This window comes from Ramularia collo-cygni (genome assembly GCF_900074925.1).
Source record: "Ramularia collo-cygni strain URUG2 genome assembly, contig: RCC_scaffold22, whole genome shotgun sequence".
Lineage (NCBI taxonomy): Eukaryota > Fungi > Ascomycota > Dothideomycetes > Mycosphaerellales > Mycosphaerellaceae > Ramularia > Ramularia collo-cygni.
This window is the reverse complement of record NW_019716276.1, coordinates 274,465-297,267: the sequence shown is the minus strand read 5'-3', so window position 1 is coordinate 297,267 and position 22,803 is coordinate 274,465. Positions and strand designations below refer to the sequence as shown.

Below are 22,803 nucleotides of genomic sequence, written 5' to 3'. Positions count from 1 at the left end.
GGTCAACCCTCTGCGGATATGGAAAATGTGGGGCGAAGATGCTCAAAGAGGAGCATTCGTATTGATCAGGACCAGGTAGCCGCGTCTTGCTGTCTCGCACCTTCGTCTTCATACAATGGTTCTGTGCTCTACTTCTTCCCCAAGATCTCATCTTCTCGCCAAACGATCCGCCCCTCCATGCCCCCATCGACACTCAAGCACTGCCCGGATATGTGTCCTGCTGCACGATGACTTGCGAGAAACGCCACTGTCCTGGCCACATCCTCTGGCTGAGCAATCTTCCGCAACGGGACAGTCCCCTGGGCTTCAAGATACAATTCTCTTGGATCATCAAGTCGATCGCCAATAAGCTCCGTGTTGACCCAACCTGGCGCCACCGCATTGATTCGTGCCTTTGAGTTGATTCGTACAATCTCGTTCTTCACGGTTGGGACGAGTCCATACTGTAGACCTGCTTTACCACTTGCGTATTCTGAATGCCCAGCCTGTCCAAACTTGCCACACTCACTGCCAATCACAACGATAGAGAGATTCTCAAGTTCCTGGCCAGATTCTTCTTGAGCTTTGATCGCCGCAAGCAGAAAGTGCTTGATAGTCAGAAATGTACCACGGACATTTACCCGATAGACATTCTCCCAAGTCTCCAGAGGCATCTCCCAGATATTCGGATGACTCTGTTCGTTGGTAATACCGGCCGTGGCAGAGAGAATGTTTATCGGGCCGAACTTCTCCACTGCGGCTTGTAWCGATTGTGAGATGGACTGCTCGTCGCTAATGTCTCCTTCAACATTGAACACATTTGTCTCTGCAGCCGATGCAGCAGGTCGGAGATCATGTGCCGTGACTTTGCAACCCGCCGCTGTGCAGTAAGTAGGTCAGCAKGAGAAAGGTACCCATTCTAGCTTTGAGGATGTCACCAAGTAGCTCTTTCACGATTTCTCGACCGATGCCTCCCTGAGCACCTGTCACGAAAGCATGACATCCTTCGACGGCCAGGAAAGACATTGCAATGAGTTGGATTGTTGTGAGCTCCGCCAAGTGGGTGCGCTTGTGCTTGGTGAATGTGGTTTGCATTCGTTAGTGGCTTGGCAGTTGACACTGTCATGTCTGAAGTGAAAGTGATATAGTAGGGGTAGGGGCACATATGTGTTTCTGTGAACGCAAGCGACATGCAGCAGGAGGAGTGTAAGTTGCTTTATTTGTGTGTTGCAACGTGGACGTGACAATCGTAGTGAGCTCACACGTAGAAGTCGTAACTCAGCAAGCCTACCCTGCCATCCCAACACTCACTCCTCGGACCCGACCAAAGCTGGGCTTCAGCTTCATGGAAGAGTCCCAAAGCACAGAAAATTCCACAAAATTATTGCCTAGCTCTCCGCTGATGCGAACGAGCACAGTGAGCTTCCTTGAGCGTACCCAACCGCCTGCCAGTGTCACAACGAAGTGACGAGGACTAACTACGCAGGAAAGTGAGCGGTCGATAGTCCAGGCGCCTTGCTTCCCCGATCATAGGGATCAAAAAGACGGAAAGGCTCCTTTGTGGCTCAATGCGTTGACATTGCAGTCATCGCGACCAGGGATGCCTGATTCCGACAGAGACTACTTGATCGCGTTTGTGAATAGTCCTCAGAAGTCCAGCAGCATATGCTACGTCTTCGGTATTTGTGCCTTCTAGCAAGGCCGTCATGAAAGAAGTCAAGTCGTGTTGATCGTRCTTCAGACGACGACGGAGCTCGTAAATGTGGGACGTAGCCTCGCATAGCAGACACCTCGTCAGCGTTTGAAGGTGATAAAGGCGGCCCTGATCATCGAAAGCCAAAGGAGTTTAGCAGCAAGCCTAGAAGTCTTCGCCGTTTGTCGAAAGGTCTTCACCGCCTGTGTTGGTTGTAAGTACCTTCTCAAAACATTCCTCCTGGCGTCCGAGGATCACCGTAGGCACATTTTAATAGACTGGAACGGGTCAAGACCACGCTATGACGGTCTCGGCATATCTCAGCCGAACTGTTATTGTTGGTACTACTCTAGGAACACCCGTTGTCCCTGGAGGTAGTTTGACGGCCGGTCCGCACCCGGAAAAGCTTACCGTTGAAGGTGGACCTTTCAATAACGGTTGAATAACCGTTGTTGCCTTGTAAGATCCGTGGAGCGAAAAGGGTCTCCGGAAATTCGATGTAATCCGGATCGTCCATGCGAGTCCGCACAGCCGACACACATGGTTCATTTCCGAGGACACTGACCTTCGCGGCTCACTGTTGCGGACGTGGGAGGTCGCTTGCGCTGTACGGTGTTGAAGCTGATATGTTAATGTGGTAACCCACACACGAAACGACAACCCGCTCTTGCAAGCCAGCGCTGCATACGCTGTGACCTTTGAACGGTAAACATGTGCTCTCCAAGACCTGAAATACGTAAACATGGCTTCTGTCCAGTAAGCAAAGATTGATGGCTTGCATGTACCCTGTGCAATTGTCCCAGACAAGACAGCGTGCTCGTGGTCAGTGACACCGCTGACGCCTCGGTGCCAAACACTTGACAGACGCCAGTGAAGAGAGACGCAACGTGCCAACGTGCTGGCGCGAATCAGCTTACCACACGCGTCTCGCCAGTATGCCTTCCGGACCGACCGACTGCAGGTGTGGAAGCAAGCAGTGTCAGCTCCGGCCGAATGTGTTTGTTCTTGCGGCCAAGCGTTGCCCAACGGGTGGAGGCTTTCTCAACATGAGTGGAGGTACCATGGAGGCCCTCCCAGACCAACGAGACGTGTTTTGCCATTCATTGACAGGCTGTATCGATTGTTCGCATCCTCGCTCGTGGAGAACCTTTCTGAAACTGCTGTTGTTGACTCTGGCAAAGAGAGTACTAACTATCCGGAGGATGCGCTTGAGGTTTCTTCAAGGTCCAACGTTCCAACGTGCCGAGCGGCAGCCACGGCGCCGCCCGACGCATGGCAAAAGGTTTCACCAGCTCCACTGCAATTTCGGCTCAGCTCTACTCCTAGCATCCACCTCGACTAGGCAAGGCTATCTTTGCTACTATGACGTACTCAGGGACCCAAAAGCTCGATTCCATGCTGTACGCGTATGTAGCTGTGTAGCGTGATGGTAGAAACGGCGACAGATCGACTGTGGAGTGTCCTCGCACCAATATTCCACGCCTATGACCTCGTCTAAAGTTGTGGACGGCCGGGGGAAATGATGAATCGTGTGATGGATACTCTACCTCGCTGGATCGATGGCGGGCTGTCAAGTTGCACCGCAAATGCGTCTTCCCCGAGCGCACGCGTGCGCGATGAGTTGATCCCTGATGGCAATCTTGGATGCGAGAGATGTGCTTTGCCAATCGCCTTGCTCGGTCAGATCTCCCGAGCACCGGGAACAACCACGGGAGTGTGACCTGAAACAAACCTTAGCTCCTCCGACCCTGAGGTGTTGTTGGAAGGAGCTTGGTGCAGCGTTGCACAAGTCGCAGAGCACAATAGCGACAATACCCTTGACGTGATGAAATATGGTTGGGGAAGACGTCGTGGGCGCCTAGACATTTGCGTGGGTTCCTCGTGCAGGATGATGCTAGCGCTYATGTGCGGAGCGGTGCATGGAGAGATAATTGGTGTGTCAGAGGCAATGCTGAAGTTTCGAAGGACCAGGGGCTTTGCCCGCAACGGAGGACCCGTATTGACAGGACGTCGCTTGTTTCTGGCGCGCACCGCCTCTGTTGCTATTCTGACTGGTCGCCTGCCCCGAGCGTAGGCACAGCCGTGACCCACTAAACATGGATCCAGTAGCGCGAAAGGTTCGGCCAGCAGCTGCCTTGGCGTTGTTTGTGGCCCCTAGTTGCCCTACAAGAACCCAAAGTCGCTCGCATCTTGCAGCGGTTTTCCCTCACACGCTTCACAGGTCTGAAGAAACGTCCACACATTCCTTAACCCGTCACTCCTTGATCTTTGATAGATCTGCACGTTCTCTGTTCGACGATTCAGAAAGCGCCACTCTCTCGGATCCAGCAAGATCTCAATCGCTAGTCGATTATCACAAGCCATCCGCAAACGGACGAATCTACGAATCACAGCTTCAAGATGTTCACCAAATCTATCCTTGTCGTCTCTGGCGCTCTGTTGACCGCAGTAGCTGCTGTGCCCATGGCGGAGCCTCACCACCATCACCGTCATCACCCCCAACACAAACGCGACTATGTTTGGGTCACGGAAACCGAGGAGGTCATTCAAACTGTTCCCGTCACCAAAACCGTCTGGGTGGAGCCTGGCGAAACCATTCCTACCGCCTACTCCTCGGCGGAGAAGGTCAAACCCGCAGCGTACACTCCAGCTGCCTCCCCATCATCACCTGCTGCGTACGTTGCTCCAGTATACAGCAGCCCGGCCGAGAGCAGCCGACAGCCTTCCCCTGTTGCGCCAACATCGAGTCACGTTGCGCCAGTCCCAACCAGCACCTACGTTGCACCAGTTCCAACCAGCACGTATGTGGCACCACCAGTGTACTCTGCGCCTCCCCCTAGCGTATACGTTGCGCCTACCCCGACATCAACATTTGTAGCTCCATATGTTGCTCCAACTCCTTCTAGTTCTGCTGCTCCGATTGCGACTTCTGCCACACCTCCTCCATCTGATTCCCCTCCCGCTGATTCCGGCAGCGGTGGATCTGGTGTGACGGGTATGGCTGCTCCAGGCAAGAGCTACACGGGCGACGTCACTTACTACGCAGTCGGAATGGGCTCCTGCGGCTTTACTAGCACGGAAGACGAGAAGGTCGTGGCTGTTTCACACGAGATCATGAGCGCTTACAACGGAGCGAACCCCAACGCAAACCCGCTCTGCGGCACCTACATCACCATCACTGGCAAAGACGGCAACAAGTATCCAGCAAAGATTGTCGATACCTGCCCTGGATGTGACAAGGGCAGTCTCGACTTGCCTCAGGCCTACTTCAACAAGATCACCGGTAACGGTGATGGCCGTGTCGGCGGGATTGAGTGGTGCTTTGGCTAAATGCTACAGTAATGCCACAACCATCAAGACACGGCGTCTCTAGTTGGAGTTGAAATTCAATGTTCCGCCAACACATGAGCACACGGCGCTCGACATTCTCGGGTGCGCATTTACGAGGTTATGAAAAGACACGGGAAGTGGTTTAAAAACAAAAGGGAGTCCCTTTTGGTGATGGCAGGCCTGGTGCATCTGCAGACCACGTACAAGACACGATTGAACAAGAATCGAAGCACATGTCGATAGCCTTCCGCTTCTTGTCCATACTTTTTTGCAACACAAAACTTTTGCACATGCGTTTCCGCCGTGCCACGGTGTCTTGAGTCGTTATCCATTGTGCACTTCTCATTGTCCGTAGGTTTTGCAGGTATTATGATGTCTGTATCCTCCGACCAGACGGCGCTATGCTGATGTTTATTGATATGCGCGCTTGAGCATGCGTAGAACACTTTGTGCAGACGGGAAAATTTTATAAATTCGTAACCATGCGACAACAAGCTTGAACAAGTCTGATGTTTTGTTGTTGTGCAGTTCATAAAGTATCACGCCCCCTTTCAAGGTTCTGATGTTCATTTGATGTTGTCCAGGATCGCTGGCCTCTACCCATCTCTCCAAGACATGGTGATGCTGACATCCACGTGGGAGCGTTTGTCGCCGTGGCAGAGCTAACGTGTTCCAGGCGACGAGCCATGACATGTCGCTTGGACGATATGTCGCATTTTCGAGAACAATAGAGCCGAAACATCTGTCGTGGAATCGATCAGGAACCAATGCTACGTAAGTGAATGTGCTGCCAAGATCGGGGGCGTGGGCGAGCCTTGTCAGCGTTGAAAGTACAGTGGCTGTCAAGATCGATGTGAGAAATTTGAGCGACGGGGCACGAGGCCTTGACCAGCGATGTCTGTCTGGCAAATCGCGGGCCGCCAATGCTTTCAACGCAGTGTTCGTCCAAAGCTGGAATCTGCAACCTCGTCAACCAGAAAACGACGATGCAACGCTCGTATACCAAGCCCGAATCAGGATCTGTGAGATGAACTCATGCATCGGTTTAAGACTATTGCAGTATGGTCGGCAACTTCAAAGTTCAGCTAGCAGGCCCGGGCGGGGGACGAACGGTATGGAAATGAGGCCGCGACAACGTGTGAAACAGGGATCGGGCGGCCATGGTGAGAGGTTCTTTGTTGTGCTTTATCGAGTCTCATCGTAACCACCACAGTCTTTACCTCGACGATTCTTACCCAGGGTGAGCGGAGTGTTTTGGGAGCCGCCGCGCTGCACAAGAACTCTCTCGACCTATGAGAACGACGCTTTCTTGTCAACAGAGTTTCAAGGCCCACACCAGACCCAACCGGAGCGGAGGAACACGAGCTGTGCTGTGCTCCTAACGGGCTATTCCATTCATTAGGTTTTGGGGGTTCCTGCCGCGATTCACGACACACTCCTTCTCTTGGTCGCAACGATATACACTCATTCATTCATCCGCGAGAGCAGCAGGCAGTGACAGTCCGACGAGCTTTGTGTGGGAGAAGGCTGTCACCACAGCCATTCCAAAGCCACGGACAGAGGCCTCTTATTGGGCTAGCCCCAACCCTTTTTTCCCGCGCGAAAGAAGACCAGCCAACAAGCGACGAGAAGCAGAGAGGACGGAAGGCAGGGGAGCACGCAAAGAAAGCACCCGGCCATCATGGCTTCGTCGTTCAATTCCACAGGTACGTTTTCAAAGAATCGCATCGCTGACCCTTCGTCACGCGTTCCCTCTCCCCACTCCCTTCCCGTCCTTCTGCCCTTCGTTTTCGCCCTGGCGCACCGCATCGCAATCCCTGACATCCCGGTCACCCTCCTGCTGCCGCCCCTGCCATCGACGTCGTCGTCGCCCCGCTCTATACCGACGTCGCCATGTCTGACACATCTGCAGTCCCGAGCACGGAGAGCACTTCCGCGCCGGCCACCAGCATAACCTCGTCCGTCGTTGACACCACGTCGGCGGTCCCCATCACTTCGACCACCACTTCTGCACCACCAACCACGTCGGAACCCACGACATCTGCTGCGCCTACTACTTCCTCCACCCCTCCGCCGACTACTCCTAGTGAATCGTCGGCAGTAGCCACATCTACCCTCTCCCAGTCTTCCGTGCCGCCGACGACGATAGTCACGACCTCAGTTGWGACGCAAACTCCCACTGGTGCCGACTCTACAAACCTCCAGACCACGGTCGTGGTCATCACTTCCACATCACCGGGCGGCCCTGCTTCTTCATCCACCACAAGCTCCTCCACCAGCAGTTCTTCTACTCCCGCGTCACTAGCGAATACAGGCAATGGCAATGGGGGCAACGGCGGCCTCAGCACTGCAGGCACCACTGCGGTTGCCGTGGTCGTGCCCGTAGTTGTCGTAGCGTTGCTTGTGGTCGCTGGTCTCTTCTTCTGGCGAAGGCGCAAGCAGAAGAAAGCTGCCGAGGAGGCAAGGCGCGTCGAAGTGGAGGACTACGGCTTCAACCCAAACAATGATCCAACACTGCCGGTCGTCGCTTCTGAAAGCGGGCACGAAATGGCCGAAGATTCTAGCAATGGCTACCGAGGATGGGGAGCGGCGGGCGCAGCGGGCGCAGCGAGTAGAAAGATGTCCACCACCCTGTCTGGCGGGCACACGCAGGGCCAGCTATCCGATGCGGGCAGCAGCGCCGCCTACCCAAGCCGCGCTTCCCCCAACCTTGGCGGCACTTCGGATGGCCACAGCGGAGATCCTTTGATGCACGCGCGGAGGGAAACCATGAACAGCGATGATATTGGTGCGCTAGGAGCCGCACCTCTTGCAGGGGCAAACGCAGCTGGTGTACGACGAGGACCTTCCAACGCTTCTTCTACATACTCGGCAGCAGGTCACACAGACATATCGGATGATGGACCTGGGGTCGGCAGCGCTCCCCAGCATTACGAAGCCTATAACCCTAACGGCGGCTACGGCTACAGCCAGCATGGCCCGTATGGAGACGGCTCGTACGGTGGCACTGGTCAAGAAGCTGGCATGCCGGTGGTCCGGGATGTCAGCGCTCGCCGGAACACCCGAATACAACAAGCCGGGAACTACCAGCAAGGAGGCATTGCACAAAACTTTTGATGATGCATCTGTGACTGTTTGCAAAAAGCGTTGATTGCGACATACAACCCCTTTTTTTCACTGCGGCACACGAGCTGCATGTTCAGAATTTGATACCACCTGGCGGAACTTCTGTCCGTCGACCGACGTGCCCGAGTAACGCGGCGATGAAGCATGGCGCTGGCGTTCTTTTATTACTTTTGGAATGAACATATTGATTCGTCGCCGGCGAGCGCGACACAGATTCGATTTCCGGGCCAGTCCTTACTGGACCTGTAGACCCCCTGCTTCCATTTGTTTATTCATCTACAACCATGCCACTACGAGGGCGGGCAATTGTACTGTAGGCTAATATCATAAACAACACATATTGCTGACATCGTGGCTTCAATGACATCTATCCATACGCACGACGAGATTGCAGTGAAATGCAGAAATGATGACAATCGCAGCCCATGGTCAACTTTCGGTTTGCAGCGCTCTGAAATGATACCGGGCTGAATCGCACATGTCCAAGACGAGGGGCCGTGGACAGAAGCCATGCTGCATTTCTGCTATAGGAGTCTACCAAGGGAGAGAACGTCCAAAATCAGACCATAATCTCCTTTTCTTACCAAGACTCCACCAGCATCCAATCCCTGAACGATGCCAATCTATCATTGCTTCAGACYGATGGCAATAGAAGCTAAATATTCACACTTCTCCTGCTGGTCAGACGGGACGGTCTCCATCTTGGTGTTGTTGGTCTGAAACATCAATCTGCGGTTGTAGTTGTCCTGAGTCCACTGATCCCACTCCGGTGTGCCAGGCTTCTTGTGGGTGTTGGGGTCGAAGCAGCGGATGAAGCTCGTCCAGTAGCCTTGGATCACAGCCACACTGGGATAGTTCACGCCGCCCATTTGGTAAGACTTGGGCGCGTTACCAAGAACATACTCTGGCCCAAATATGGCATTCACCTCACTCGTATGAGTGACACCCGTTCCATCTGCTGCAGCAGTTGGGTCGATGACGTTCCAGCGGTAGWTCCAGTTGGGGATACTGTCGTTTGCGTAGATGCCGCTGACGAAGATTCCTGGACATGTGTAGCGAAGGTCGCCATACACATCGGATACTTGCCGCCAATATCTGCCAGTATTGGGGAATTCAGGAGTGCTCTCGACCGGGTACAGCTCGTTCATCCTCTTGAATTGCTGGAGAGTGACATCTGGGAATTGATTCTGAATGAAAGTATTGCTCTGGGCGATGCTGGAGGTGTTTCTGGGGGTAAAGACAGTGCCTTCGTTGGTATCGTCGCCATAGATGGCTGGAACCTTCACATACTTCCCCTCTGCGTATGCGCGGAAGGTGTAGTCGCTCACAAAGTCGTAGTCAAGAACCGGACCATAGTTGTAGATCGGTGCTTGTTGTGCTCCTGGATAGGGAGTGTTGATGTTCACCGCTTGTAGCTGAGCTGCAGAGCGAGATCGCAGGCAGGCGAGAGTATCCGTCTCAGAAGCACACTCGGCTCGAATTACCAGGTTATTGTAAGCAAACTGGCTTTCGTTTACAGAGCGCAAAGGAGGGAAGGACTGTGACTCGGCGGCAGATGCATGGAAAAGACCATCGTCTCGTCCTCCGTATGCCGTCACATGGAGTGCAACGCTCTGAGCGCCTGCAGAAGCACCTCCGAGAGTCACATGGTGGGGATTGCCGCCAAACGATYTGATATGCTTCTGGACCCATTCAAGAGCTTTGCGCTGGTCCTTGAGTCCATTGTTGATGCTGCCTCCTTCGACGATCTCCGAGCTCGCAAGAAAGCCGTATGGTCCAACGCGATAGTTGAGAGTGACCACCACAATATTGAAGTCGCTCGCTATGATCAGCCCCGAGCCGTCGTAGTTTGCATTGCTCAGTTGGTTGAAGCCACCGCCCTATCACTAGTCAGCTATGTGATTATCGACATCGTTCGGCCAAATTTGTACCTGAATCCAAAAGTACACTGGCAGACTCGACTCGGCTGTAGCATTGGTTGGAGCAAAGACTTCCAGGAAAAGGCAATCCTCATCAGTCGTGTTCGAAGGCGGGCCAGCCGTTGTCGCGAGGCATAGCTTTCCGTGCGCAGTGGCAGATTGCGTCTCGTTGTAATGGGGCGGGTCTTGGGGAGCGGAGAATCTCAGATCGCCAATAGGTGCTGCCGCATATCTGACTCCCAACCACTGGGAGACGCCATTTTGTAGTGATTCGCCCTGGTAAGATGCGTAGTCCAGTTCGACTAGCGACGATACAGCGATGGCGGTGCCCAGCAGCGCGCTGCCGACCAGAAATTGTGGGAAACGCATGCTCAAGATAGCGCTCGAAAGTGATGTAGAGAAAAGAAGAAGAACGCGGCGGATGAAAGCACTGTAGCCTCATTTCACTTACACTACTACCTCCACGTGCCCATTGGCAGATCTGCAAGCAAGTCAATCGACGCTAGGAGGTAAAGGCACGAGCCCCTCATCATACACGAGACAAACGGCAAAGGGCGGGCAACTACCATGATGATGATTGTGGAAGCATAGAACATAAGTGAAGCGAAGCTGTGTGGAGGTACCTGGCCCGGTCAGCAAGGTCGCAGTGTTGCTCTACCCCCGATATCACGCACGCATTTCCGCGGAAAGCATCCACCTGTCGATGTGAATGCGCTGTGAGACAGCCGAAGAGAGCACGCGAAAGCGGCCAAAGTGGTAGGTGGAGAATAGCGTGTGAGGGGAGCGGATGAAATCTAGTCCGGGGATCCTCGCAATTGTTAGTCAAATCCTCCCGCATTTCGGAGCCGCGTGACGAGGCAATCCCAGCGGATTCCGTCATCTGCCAAGAGCTGGGAATACCAACTCGTAGGATGAGTTGACGAAGAATTTGGTATATGCAGCTGTTTTACAYAACGTTTGATACATCCACGGCCCTGGTAGTGGGGCGCGACTCGGCTCTCTACGCTATCCATGCATCTAGAAACACAATTTTGACCGCACTGTCTAACCCTCGAAGGTGAGCGAGGTTCCGATTTTGTGGCCTGCCTCGTTGAGCTTGTTGGTGTCGAGGGACAGACCCAGACCGATGGTGGTGCCAGCGTTGAGCTTGGTGCTGTACGCAAGGGCAGCAATACCGYGGTCGTTGATCTTGACCTAGCGTGGGTGTCAGCTTTACAATTCATAGCGTGCTGTAGATTGGGATGCTCTACCTTGGCGAACGAAAGAGGGTCAAGCTTGTACTTGGATGCGAGCTCGAGACCGCTGGCCTTCTGGGCATTGACATCGTATCCAGCCTTGGTGCCGACCTCAACGGAGGCGTTGACACGCTGGTAGTAGCTGGCGGCGATGATGCTCAGGTTCTGGGTGCCGACGATGCTAGCAGTGTAGTTGGGGGTCTGGTAGCCGAGACCCAGGCTGTACTTGGTGACGGCAGCCTTCTGGACATCGTAGCCAGCCTCACCGCCGACGAGGAAGCCTTCATGACCAGCAGTCACGTCGACGATCGCATCGATGTTGCCCTTAGCAGTGCCGTAGTTGATGAAGGCGCGAGAGTGGATGTTGGGGTTCTTGAAGGCCAGGTTGAGCTTCTGGACGGCGGAGCCCTCCTTGGCTGGGTTGAAGAGGTTCTGGAGATCAACCTTGACGCCGGGTGCGGCCACGTCGGCAAGCTCGACCTTGGTGTCGAGCAGAGATGCAGTGGTCCATGCCTGAGTGATGGTCACACCTTTGTAATGTCGAAACGTCAGCGCGACTGCACCATCTGATCCATCGCCATTGGGAGAGCTCATGACTGTCAGGTATAGAGCGGTGCGTAGAGGCGAGGGTAGTGCATGAAACAATCTGAATTCGCGCATGAAGCMGCTGTTCACTGTCCTGCCACCTTGCGTTTGCATCCGCGTCTGCTTCTTCTTCTTTTGCTGCTGGTTTGCTTGAATTGCACGGAATAAGGAGGGTTTGCGAAGTTAAGGAGATGGTTGCTGCGTACCTTGAGGCTTGAGGGTGTGCTTTCCCTCGATCTGTTGCGGCGCGTCAGTCAATCTTCACTGGCCATTGGGACTGCATCAGAAATTACCGAACCGCTGGTCACGCCGTCAAAGCCCTGCTTGCCCTTGACGGTAAGGTTAGTACCGTTGGGTGCCTTGAGCTTGACATCGAGTGTAGCTGGGCTGTGTGTCAGCTATTGTTGTCCATTGCCTCGCTCAGAGGGTTCCCTTTTGGGCAGGTTTTCACAAACCCTGGCTGGTGTGATAGAAGTCCTTGTTAATGAGCTGCGCATCTGTCAGCACACTGCCTCTATTTTCCGTGGGATCATGGCGCAGGGCGTACGTCGTTGGCAGATTTTGCGAGGTCGCCAAATGCTGGGATGGGCAGGAACTTTGCAACGCCGGTCTCGACCTTGTTTGGGGTGTATGCGCTCATGTTGGCGAAGTTGTGCTATGAGGATGTCTGGTGATGGAGATCGACGGGACGAAGAGGGTCGGCGATGTGAGGGTGACTGGCGTGGAGCTGTCAATTGTCGTGAAGGTGTTTGGTAGTGCTCGGTTTCTCTAAAGTTTGACGACTCCTTGCGGAAGCCGGAACACGGAACACGTGCAGCGTCGCAGCTCTTCCTAGCGCGGCCAGCTCGCCGACCTCTTGAAACAACATCTCGCACTCTCGTCAACAACCGCGTTCTGCCGAATGCATGGCCGATTTCTTCCGGCTTGGCCAGAAGGGTCGTTTGCAAGGTGATTGAGCAGCAGAAGGACTGTGGTCGATGAGTCTTCACCAGGCGACTAGCCATCCCCGTCCACCATTGTTGCATGGTTCGCAGATTGACTCCCACGAACTTCGCTCCTGCAAGAAGCCTGTCTCAAGGTAGAAATCCTTGATAGTTGGCTGAAACAGCCTGGTGTCGACAGCAACTCAATAATGAAAAAGTTGCAGAGTGAACCACAATCATAATCGCGTCACGCTCGCTGCATCCTCTGTTGTCCCTTCAACCCTTCGGCGGATGTAACACATTCAAATTAATTGGGCCAGTCAGACTGCCTTTGCTAAGCCCAGGCCTAGTGCAGGAAAGGATCAATTCCAAACAACTGCGTCTAACGCACTTCTTGCAAGGGAGTGGGCTTTAATTCCATGGGCCACTTCCTTACAGTACAACGTTGCGAAGGCCAGCAACAGTCGCAAATCATGATTGATCTGAGCGTTTGATCAGTGCCTCAGCCATCTTGGATTTGCGCAAGCTATGTGCCATCCAAGCGGTGTTGTCTCACATTGGTCAGACAGCGTCCAGCTATGAATAATGACTACTTTCGACGTAGGGAGCCTTGTGTTACAACACAGAATAGCATACTCTTGGAGCTCGAGCTCTGGCAGTTCATCTCTTCACATGCAACTTTCCCCTCGAACTACCTACCTGCCCTCCTCCAATGGACGCTAGTCCGCCCACATTCCCGGATCGGCCAAGATCGACATCGACGTCACGATTGCGCTCCTTTCGCATCTGAACATTTGGGCTCTGCAATACTTTGGCTGGTGTCATTCATTTGTATGAGGCATGATTGTTCGATCATGTATATTCAAGTGGAGGACGCCATTGCCATGTTCACTCGTCACTGCTCGGCCCTTAAGGCATTTTCACTCCTCCACTGGCCGAAGAGATGAAGATGGCAATCACTACACGACTTTGGACGTTCCGACCAGTGCAACACCGGCAGAGATCAAAAAGTACCAAACGACGCATTTCRATCTCAGTGGACGATATTCCTGACAGACTCGCAGGCAATTCTACAAACTCTCGAAATCCAACCATCCTGACCTCCATCCAAATGACCCGAACGCCTCTCAGAAATTCGTGAAGATCAGCGAAGCATACGCAACTTTGGGCTCTGCAGAAAAGAGACAGAGATACGACAGAGATCATATACGCGTACAGCAGCAGCAAGACTCTTCGAATCATGGCCCAGTGCCTCGAGGCAGCTACTCTTCCGCGTCAACGGGACCTGGTGGTCGCCCAGCCAGTGGACTGAGTCGCAGACGAACACAGTTTCGCGGTCCGCCACCTTCATTCTATCGCAATGGCGGCTGGGGCGAACACTCGGATAAACGCGGCGAGTACGCGAATCGAGCTTCCCATACGAATGAGACGAGTGGACAATCCGCCAGCGGTCCTGCTGGGCCAGGGATGGGACCTGGAGGGTTTACAATGGGCTTTGATGGCGACGTACCGCACTTTGACAACAGATCACACACGCAGACGCATAGCGAGATAGAGAACAGACATCGTACCAGACGGAAAAGGGCATCGCAGTATGAGAGTGCTGAAATGGCTGGGAATGGTAGCAGCGTGTTATTCAACTTTCTTCTACTGACTGGCGTATTGGGAGTGGCTGTCGGGACTTCAGCCGCGGTGTACGGCGGTCAGAGAAAGCCAGCACTACGGAGACTGGAGCCGGATAGGTAGATGTTCTAAAGTAATGATTTCTGAACACCTATCTACTTGGCTAGACGCATCTGATGTCACTGCGCCTCCCCATGAGCACAAATTGCGCAGTCTTCATTCCCGTCTTGCGTATGCTGCAACATTGCCGTTTCTCAATTCCTATGACCTTCGACGTCGTTTTGAAAAGGAGAAATTTACCCTCGGAAACCCCCTGTGACCTTGGATCCATCGCCGATTTTGGCCGTTCGGAAGATACGACAGTTGCATGGCTGCTCACAAAAGCAAGACTGTGCGATCCATGTGTCTGCGCTGATGAGCGCGGCGGCTTTTCTGTGGTGACAATGGTGTTAGCCGAGAGCCAGGCCGTCCATGCGTAATGTCGTGCATCTGACTTTGCTCGGTGGCGCCGGCAGATTGCAGTGCAGAATCTGGTAGGCATCGTGCTGAACGACTTTGCAGCATGGAGTCCAATAAAGTTGGCACGTAGCTGTGCGGCCGGACTCTGTTGCAGCCTCCAGCGTTCGGAGTCTGTTGTATTGCAATGCAAGTAGCCTCGTCCGCCGTTCCTCAGCTCTGATATGAGACGAGTGCATCGTACAAGCGGACCGGCTGATCAGAGCCGCGGGCGGAGAGAACTCGTAGTCTGGGAAGTGGGTGTACATGCTCCTTCACACGTTGGCCAGTACCATCATCCCGAGCGCTGCACCGCCGAGAGCGAACCTCGCCATAGGCGTGATCTGAGGCGGACCAGCAGCAGCTGCGGTGCTCGCAGCGAGCTCTCCTGTGTTGGTAGCTGTGCCTGCCGCTCCGATTTTCTCCACTCCAGCGGTGATCGTGACCGGGATGTAGTTTATCTGGCTGGACGCTAGACGCGTGGTGCTCACTTTAACCCCCAAGCCTGATATCTCAGACGAGACGGAGCAGACTGCAGACGTTGCGCCACGGCCTATAGACACTTTTGCACCCACCAACTCACACTTGACGGTGACTGGCCGCTCAACAGTCCGCACAGTGTCTCTGTGTCCGTGGTCAGCAAACGTCCAGATCATGTAGGAAGACTCTATTACAAATTACTGAAGAAGGTATTGGTGTAAGAGATTGTGCTCACGCCTTCGGTGACTGWTATAGGTGGTGATCTGTCACAATAGCGAAGCGTAGCGTTGGCAGGACATCCTAAAACATATGCCGTTGCGTTTGGTGACTACAGTCGCAGTATCAGCAGTTTCACTTCGGCAAACGGCGGTAGGTAGACAAGTATACCGCAAACAAGATCGATGCTTGTATAGAGTTCTCTGGGATGCCGCCCATGGGCAGCCATAGTGATATAGTGGAAGCGCTCGTCGGGCCAGAAGTCGTGCTCGCGTAGGTGGTTGTCTGAGCGAATGCATGCGCTAACATGCAGAAGAGAAGCGCGGGGAGACCGGTCATGACGGCTTGGCCTTGTTGATATTGATGAGGCAGTAGGTCAAGTGGTCGGTACAGAAGAAAGCAAACTGCTCGCGGACGCTCCCCTCATCGACCTCCGTTCTAGCCCAAGGATGTCGACGACGCGCATGGCTGCGGCAAAGGCTTGTTGTTGTCCGAGACGTGCACTGAGAGCCTTGCCAAGAAGCTATACCGTTGGCAAAAGTCATTGTTAGCTCTTGGGACCTTGGCTAGGAGAGGCAAGGATACGCTGCTGACATTACGAAGGAGCTTGCGTTCAATCGCTAACCAGAAACGGACTAGTCTGAGTTGAAGGTCTCCAGTTCGGAGGCATATAAGGTATGTCTCTACTATACTCTACATCAAGCTATGTCGAACTCAACGACATGGTCGCAACACGTGCAAAATGCATTTGACGCGGCGCTCTCGGCCCGCATAATTGACGCAGGCCAGAGATATCAAGGAGAATTGCCCGAGTTGTTTGGTGATATCGCCAAACACGTGCTGGCCACACACCGCACCACTCTACCAACGAACTCCAAGAAGCGGAAGCTGGACGATGTACCTCCCACCACCCAGACCAACGGCAACACCAATGCCATATCCAACCCGAGTGTGTCTTTCGAATGCAAAAATGTTAGCTTCGCTGTTCCAGMACGAAAAAAGCTGAAGTTACAACTGGTCGCCGACGCTGCTGATTCGAGCCGGAGAGAGGTCAGGGTGTTAAATGCTCAGAGCGACGACGTCGAATATGCCATTTCCAACTCTCAGGTCGATCAGGCGTTTTGTCTGCCTGTCCCCGAGAAGCAGCAGCGACAATGGAACTTTGTACTCTTCCCTCAGGCTGGAGCTACGAATGCGGAGGGAACGCCTTGCGAACAGATAGTCTTCACCATGAACGAGACGAAACCAGACGACGCCAGCTCTTCCACACGTGCCACGGCAGAAGGAGATACGTACGTTTCGGTCACGGAGCCCGAACTAAACACCTTTCTGCAACCATACGGCAAACGTGTGGTGCGACCAACAGACGTCGAGTTCTCAAGCAGCATACCGCAGTCGCATCGAAAAGGAGAAAAGGCATACCACATCAAAGTGCACAAGGGGTCGAAAGAAGGTTTGGTTACAACAACGCATGCATGCGAGAGACGATTTGCTAATTTCCATCCAAGGCTACCTCTTCCTACTCTCCAACGGCGTGGTATTCGGCTTCAAGAAGCCTCTTGCCTTCTTCCCGTTCTCGGTCATTGAGTCCATCAGCTACACCTCTGTGCTGCAACGAACTTTCAACCTCGTAATCACGGCCACAGAAGGAGACGGCACCGAAGCCAGGGAGACCGAATTCAGCATGATAGACCAGGCAGACTTTGGAGGCATTGACGAGTATGTGAAGCGACACGGTCTCAACGATGCTTCAATGGCTGCAGACCGGCGAGCAAAGGCGTATAATGTGAACAAGAAAGTGGAAGCCAGTGATACTGGCGTTGCGGAGGGAGAAGAGGAATCTGAGCTGGCAAAGGCCGAACAAACGTTGCAGGACGAGGAGGATGAGCTGGAAGAAGACTACGAGGCATCGGGTGGTGAGAGCGACGGTGAAGGAGAATACAGCGAGGACGAGGATGGTGATGGCGAAGGATATGCAGACGACGGCGATGAGGGAGAAGAGGAAGAAGCAGACGAATGATGAGGTGAAGACACATGGCTAAAGACGACATGGGCGGACCGTCCGGAACCCATTGTCAGGTATCAGCACAGTCTCGGCGTGCAAGATTCCCCACACGTTTGACTACCTCCCACTTCTACTACAATACCCGGATCGATGTTCCAGAACCCCGAGGCTCAGTGAGCTTCAGGTTCCCTCCACACTGCATCGATATATCGCTATGGGGAAGCTACCTCGTTGACCAGCTCCAACGCAAGGCTTCTCATTGTCGTTCTACTTTTGTAGCATAGAGGGTTCTGAAGCAATACGATATGTGAAACCGTTGAGATCCGACCGGCGTGGTGGTTTTGAGCTCCCTCAAAAAGTCTGCCACTGTTAGCTATCTCTATGCAGCCTCGTGATGCTGGGCAACTGAGCAACGGACTTGCGCGGTATCCCAACATCAGTTCTCTACCAACTTAGAGGAYCACACCAGACGCAACCCTCTAGGCGTTGAGGAATGTCCTACCTTGCTTTCCTAGGCCCGGTCTTTGGTGTCGGGTGATCAACGAAGGCTCAATACGTTTGGATTGCTTCATACTTTGAGCCCTGAAAATTCTACAGAAGCTATCCGCTACCTAGTAACCTCTGTACTGTTGTTCCGCCCAAATGCATATCACAGACGAATGCAGCCTTGTGATGGCCATACTGGTCCAGAAGTACAAGCCTACCTAACGCAACCACGTCTATCAAAGATGCTACCTACCTGAGACATTGAGAACGGCTCACTTTTCCTAATGTCAACTGACCCGCTACCTGGTAGGACTTAGCTTGCATAGAAATACTCGGATGCTCCCACGACATGGCTAGATAGAGACTCAATGATGCAGGGCGATGAAGCCCTTTCCCAACTCAAGCAGCCCCTAGCACCCAATACTCGCTTCCGAAAGTGTCCATCGGCATCCTGCATATGTGTATGTCCCTCTTCAGACGATCAAATGCAGATCAATCTACTCGACATCGATGAATCTGCATTACAAGCTGTCATCTTCATACTTGCTTTGGACATATAGCTCCTTACTAGCTCATTCCTCATTGAATTACGATTGAAAGTAAATGCAGGAACGTCGAAGTCTCGGAAGACGTGCACCGAGAACGAAGTGAATATCTGGGACAAGTTCAACCTCATTCACCAACACATTCATCTCCTCGCCAACCTACTAACCGTAGACAACACTGCGCATTTTATGGATATCATGGAGGAGTTCGACCTCCGCATGAAGCGGGTTGATCAGGGGCTTGCGTTGCAAGCAACATTCGATCTTTAAAGAGACAGATCGTTGGAGGCGCGTATCAATGTCGTCTTGGATGAGTCTCATAGAATGACAACAGATGCTGGTAGTTGTAACGATCAGAAGGCATTTACGATCATGGCATGAAGCCGCAATTACAAACCTGGTTCTACCAATAGCCCGGTGTCACTGTCGGCATATATCACCTAGACAACAAACGTACACCCAACAGAAGTTACAGTATGGGCGGTGTCATAAGTGAGTCCTGCCCTTTACCCCTATCAAGATCGGGAGCAGCCAACATCCACGCCTACGTTTCACTTGATCTCTTCGCCAGGCTGACCAGCCACAGTCACGTCTCACTGAAACGAACGCCTTAGCTCCAGAAAGTTCATTAAATCGAGGAGTACCAGGAATCTATGGATTCGGCGCTGGGACATCCTCGCTCGCCTCTTCAGACGCCACCTCCTCATTCGATGATGCATCATCTTTATCTGGCACTGGATCCTTTTCAGGCACTGGAGGCGGCTGGTCATCGCCCTCAGCTGGTGCGTCGTTCTCATTATCTCCTGCGCTCGCCGCCTGGGCTTGCGCTTCAGCAGCCGCGGCAGCTTGCTTCTCTGCCATTTCTTTCGCTCTTGCCTGCTGCCTTTCCCAAATTTCCCTTCTCGTCCTCTCCTCGCGTTGCTTCCTTTGGCGCTCGACTTCCTCGACGCCTCCAGACTTCTTGAGCTTCCCCTCTTCGACAAAGTTGCCGAGCTCTTTTTGAAACTCTCCTTCTTTGCGGCTCTCAAGCTCCTTTTGTCTTGCCTTTTCCGCGCGCTCAATCGCTTCGAGCCTTGACTCGTGGTTGGGCTGCAGAGCCCTGACCTCTCCGAGAACACTATCCTTTGCCTTTGCAGGGTCGGCAGACGGTATAGGCATGAGCGTTCGTGAGCTAGATCGAGATCCGGGATGCGTAGCGCCCGTCGGACTCGCAAGGTTCTGTTGCTTCGTGGCCTGCTCAACGAGCTCGAACGTCTGCGCAGCTTTGTTGAGATCGTCTTCGAGATCTGCGGCAAGCTCTTCCTGCATGGTCAACAGATCACGATCGTCGCAAACGACCTGCAACTCTTTCTCCCAAATCTTGGTCCAGATCGGTTTCTCTTTTCGTAAAAAGTCTTGCAGTTTCTTGAGGTCAGCAGTGGCGACACTAATGTCTCTGCTGACGTCTTCGAGCTGGCGGGGAAGCGGGCGCACACCGCGGGTCACAACGTCTTTACGGAGGTCCTCGACAAGATCCTGGAGATCGTCGACGCGATTGACGATGCTCTCACTATCATCGGAAAGCGACTTCTTGCCYGTGTTGACGTAGGCGCGGCCAGTGTTATTATCCATGACTGGGACAGGCGTGATGGTCGCGGCCTGCTTGACACTTGCAGCTTTCGTCTTGAGCGTGGACATGGAAGCCTGCATGTCGGACACAAAGGAGGTATATGTTTGCCGTACCACAGCAAGATCGCGACGGAGTGACTGTACCTCTTTGAGCTGACCAGTCATGTCCTTGCTGGCAGGGGCTGACCCATTGACGATTGGAGGTGCAGGTGCTGATGGAGGTGCCGCTGCGATCTTTGCCAGCTCCTGGGCTGTTTCTTGCTGTCTGTCGGACACTCTTTGAATCGTCGAGTGCTGGTCATCCACGCTGGAGCGAATACCTTCGACGATTCGCCGCAAGCTCCCAATACCATCGTCGAAGTGTCGTTTCACCTCGTCCAGCGCTTCCACGTTCAGCACAAGCACAGACCTTTCCTTGATGTCACTCAAGTCTTCCAATTCGTGCCTCACGCCAGAAACGGCATCTTGTATATATATCTCTGGCAAGTCGACGCCATTGTTGTGCGTGTTCCAAGCAAATTTCTCGATGAAGGCCAGCTGCAGTCGAGGTATGCTGAGGTCGCCTCCATCGGACAGCACGAATTTCTTGATCTTGCTTTTATATTGTAGAAACAAAGTGAGCTCCTTGCCTGGCTGCGGAGAGCCCTCTGAGACATATTGCGAGACTGGGGGTGTATGATCGCGGGTTGTTCGCGCTGATTGACGTTTCAAAGCGGGGGTTGAATCGTTGGTCGTATATCCTTGATCCGGATGGAAAGGCTCTTCGATGGGACCGTTCACCGTGGCGCCGATAGTTTCCTCGGCGGGTGGGAAGAAGGGAGATGGCCCAAGTTTGTCCTCGGGAGTCTTCACCAAAGGACTTTCTGGCTGTTGCGAAGTGAATGGTTTGCTTGGGGGCGCAAACTCTTCCTGTTGCATACTACTCTCCTCGGAAATGCGTCTCACTTCGAGATCTCTGTTGGGGGAACTTTCGACACCATTCTTCTGCATGCGTGATCCAGCCCGACTGTGCAAGATACTTCCTCGTGATCGCACAGCGTTCAGAGACTCACGCACGTCTCGACCCCTATTCGGGATGGGTGAGTTTTGAGCTGCCGGTATCGCCGGAATCCCATTCATCGACGTGCCCAGGTGCTTCTGAATTTGATAGGCAGAAAAACGCCGGGATGCTCTTCGCTCCAGCTCTCCTCCGCGCTGCAGCGCAGTCAAAGCGTCGTTCGCCTTTGGCGGGGGCTTGGGTGCTTCTGGCGAGGCAGAAGGCCGCTCGTATTGATGCGGTTGGTCCTGTTCATATCCGCCATTCGATGGCATCGTCTCGTTTTCGGGATAGGGCGCAATCACAGGTATACTTTGTGCAGTACTACTGGACATTGACGAGCCCGAATCGGTGCTGGCAGTGTCTTGGCGCGAGGCGCCGATGCTATTTCGCGGGCTTAGCCCAGGCTTGTGCGGCGAGCTCCTTCCACCAGCCACGCTGGTCGTTCGCGGAGGAAGATGATCCTGCGCTCCCATGTCCCCACTACCTTGTCGTTGAGCAAACGATCTGTTGCTTATGTGTCTGGATGGAACATCTTCCAGCTGCTCGGTGAGATTGGAGTTCACGCTCATGGTGCTCGCAGTGGAAGCTTGTCTCGGCGGGCGACTGGCTTCACCACCTTCTCGATTGCTCCGCTGCCGTAATCTCTGCTGTTTCTTCTTCAACCCATGCAGCAAGTTGATGATGATGTCTCGTATCCGCGGCAAGTACTTTTCCAAGCTCTGCTGGTTGGCCTCCTGGCTGWGCGTCTCCTCCAAGATTGTTCGCAGCATGTCCGGCACGGGTCCCAGATCAGATGTGTCCACCCCGATGGCATTGAACGCACGACATGCAATGTTGAACTCATAGCCCAAACGCACGTAGACATCCGACACCTCGCCCTCTGTGGCGCGTGCAGTGGACCACATGGTCAGTGTTTCCAGCAGCTGCTTCGTAGCGACCAGCAGATGTGTGACCGACTTTTCGATGGTCGAGAGCTGTTGCTGCGGCTGTCACATGTCAGCGCATTCGACTATTTCATCCCGCAAGCCACGCTCTCCCCGTGCACATTGCATCGTATACTCTACCCACATTCTGACGAGACCGACCGCCGCCTGCCCGTGCGGAGCCTCCGCTGCCTCTCGAATTGGCGCCATCGTCGGCCGGCGGGACGGGCATCGACGCGGCGGGCTGCTGCGCGCCGCTCATCGTTGCAAGGCGAAGGTGCGCACAAGTGTGTCCCAATTGATGAGGCAGGCAGAGCCGCAGTCGAAGCGGTGCCTCAGTGCTTCGAGATCGCGTTCCCTCTCTCTCCGGTCCGGAGACTCGGGTTGTCGCGTGGAGACGATGCGCCTGACCCTGACTTTCAGCGCCGGCGATGGGAGGTCGACGGAGGTGTCTTCTTTAGCAGCACGCGTGGTCCAAGCGATGGGATTCGGCCATGGAATGTCGGCCYGGTCTTCAGGCTTGTTGATACATGTGCGTGCGTGCGTGTGCTGGCGGACTCGGTTGAATGATGTAGTCGCCCTATCAAAGAAGC

At 53.8% G+C, this 22,803-nt stretch overlaps 8 protein-coding genes; 4 read left to right on the top strand and 4 right to left on the bottom strand.

Moving 5' to 3' along the window:
- Positions 1–128: 128 nt before the first annotated feature.
- Positions 129–1,005, bottom strand: RCC_10437 (related to SPS19 ### peroxisomal 2,4-dienoyl-CoA reductase; the record flags this gene model as incomplete). XM_023775665.1 has 2 exons in its annotated part: positions 129–859; positions 918–1,005. The coding sequence occupies 2 exons, from the start codon at positions 1,003–1,005 to the stop codon at positions 129–131; spliced, it is 819 nt and encodes a 272-aa protein (XP_023631433.1).
- A 3,067-nt stretch (positions 1,006–4,072) lies between these two features.
- RCC_10436 (uncharacterized protein) lies at positions 4,073–5,002 on the top strand (the record flags this gene model as incomplete). Its single annotated transcript, XM_023775664.1, has 1 exon — positions 4,073–5,002. One exon carries the CDS (start codon positions 4,073–4,075, stop codon positions 5,000–5,002), a length of 930 nt encoding a protein of 309 aa, XP_023631432.1.
- A 1,681-nt stretch (positions 5,003–6,683) lies between these two features.
- On the top strand, positions 6,684–8,119 carry RCC_10435 (uncharacterized protein; the record flags this gene model as incomplete). XM_023775663.1 has 2 exons in its annotated part: positions 6,684–6,708; positions 6,915–8,119. The coding sequence occupies 2 exons, from the start codon at positions 6,684–6,686 to the stop codon at positions 8,117–8,119; spliced, it is 1,230 nt and encodes a 409-aa protein (XP_023631431.1).
- A 635-nt stretch (positions 8,120–8,754) lies between these two features.
- RCC_10434 (probable acetylcholinesterase/Butyrylcholinesterase) lies at positions 8,755–10,416 on the bottom strand (the record flags this gene model as incomplete). XM_023775662.1 has 2 exons in its annotated part: positions 8,755–10,008; positions 10,060–10,416. The coding sequence occupies 2 exons, from the start codon at positions 10,414–10,416 to the stop codon at positions 8,755–8,757; spliced, it is 1,611 nt and encodes a 536-aa protein (XP_023631430.1).
- A 675-nt stretch (positions 10,417–11,091) lies between these two features.
- Positions 11,092–12,507, bottom strand: RCC_10432 (related to mitochondrial porin; the record flags this gene model as incomplete). XM_023775661.1 has 6 exons in its annotated part: positions 11,092–11,241; positions 11,298–11,812; positions 12,074–12,104; positions 12,161–12,249; positions 12,323–12,356; positions 12,415–12,507. The coding sequence occupies 6 exons, from the start codon at positions 12,505–12,507 to the stop codon at positions 11,092–11,094; spliced, it is 912 nt and encodes a 303-aa protein (XP_023631429.1).
- A 1,123-nt stretch (positions 12,508–13,630) lies between these two features.
- Positions 13,631–14,536, top strand: RCC_10431 (related to MDJ1 Heat shock protein-chaperone; the record flags this gene model as incomplete). XM_023775660.1 has 2 exons in its annotated part: positions 13,631–13,800; positions 13,855–14,536. 2 exons carry the CDS (start codon positions 13,631–13,633, stop codon positions 14,534–14,536), a joined length of 852 nt encoding a protein of 283 aa, XP_023631428.1.
- A 1,773-nt stretch (positions 14,537–16,309) lies between these two features.
- On the top strand, positions 16,310–17,624 carry RCC_10430 (uncharacterized protein; the record flags this gene model as incomplete). XM_023775659.1 has 2 exons in its annotated part: positions 16,310–17,057; positions 17,113–17,624. The coding sequence occupies 2 exons, from the start codon at positions 16,310–16,312 to the stop codon at positions 17,622–17,624; spliced, it is 1,260 nt and encodes a 419-aa protein (XP_023631427.1).
- Positions 17,625–19,291: 1,667 nt separating this feature from the next.
- On the bottom strand, positions 19,292–22,472 carry RCC_10429 (related to actin-interacting protein AIP3; the record flags this gene model as incomplete). XM_023775658.1 has 2 exons in its annotated part: positions 19,292–22,273; positions 22,356–22,472. 2 exons carry the CDS (start codon positions 22,470–22,472, stop codon positions 19,292–19,294), a joined length of 3,099 nt encoding a protein of 1,032 aa, XP_023631426.1.
- Between the last annotated feature and the right edge of the window lie 331 nt (positions 22,473–22,803).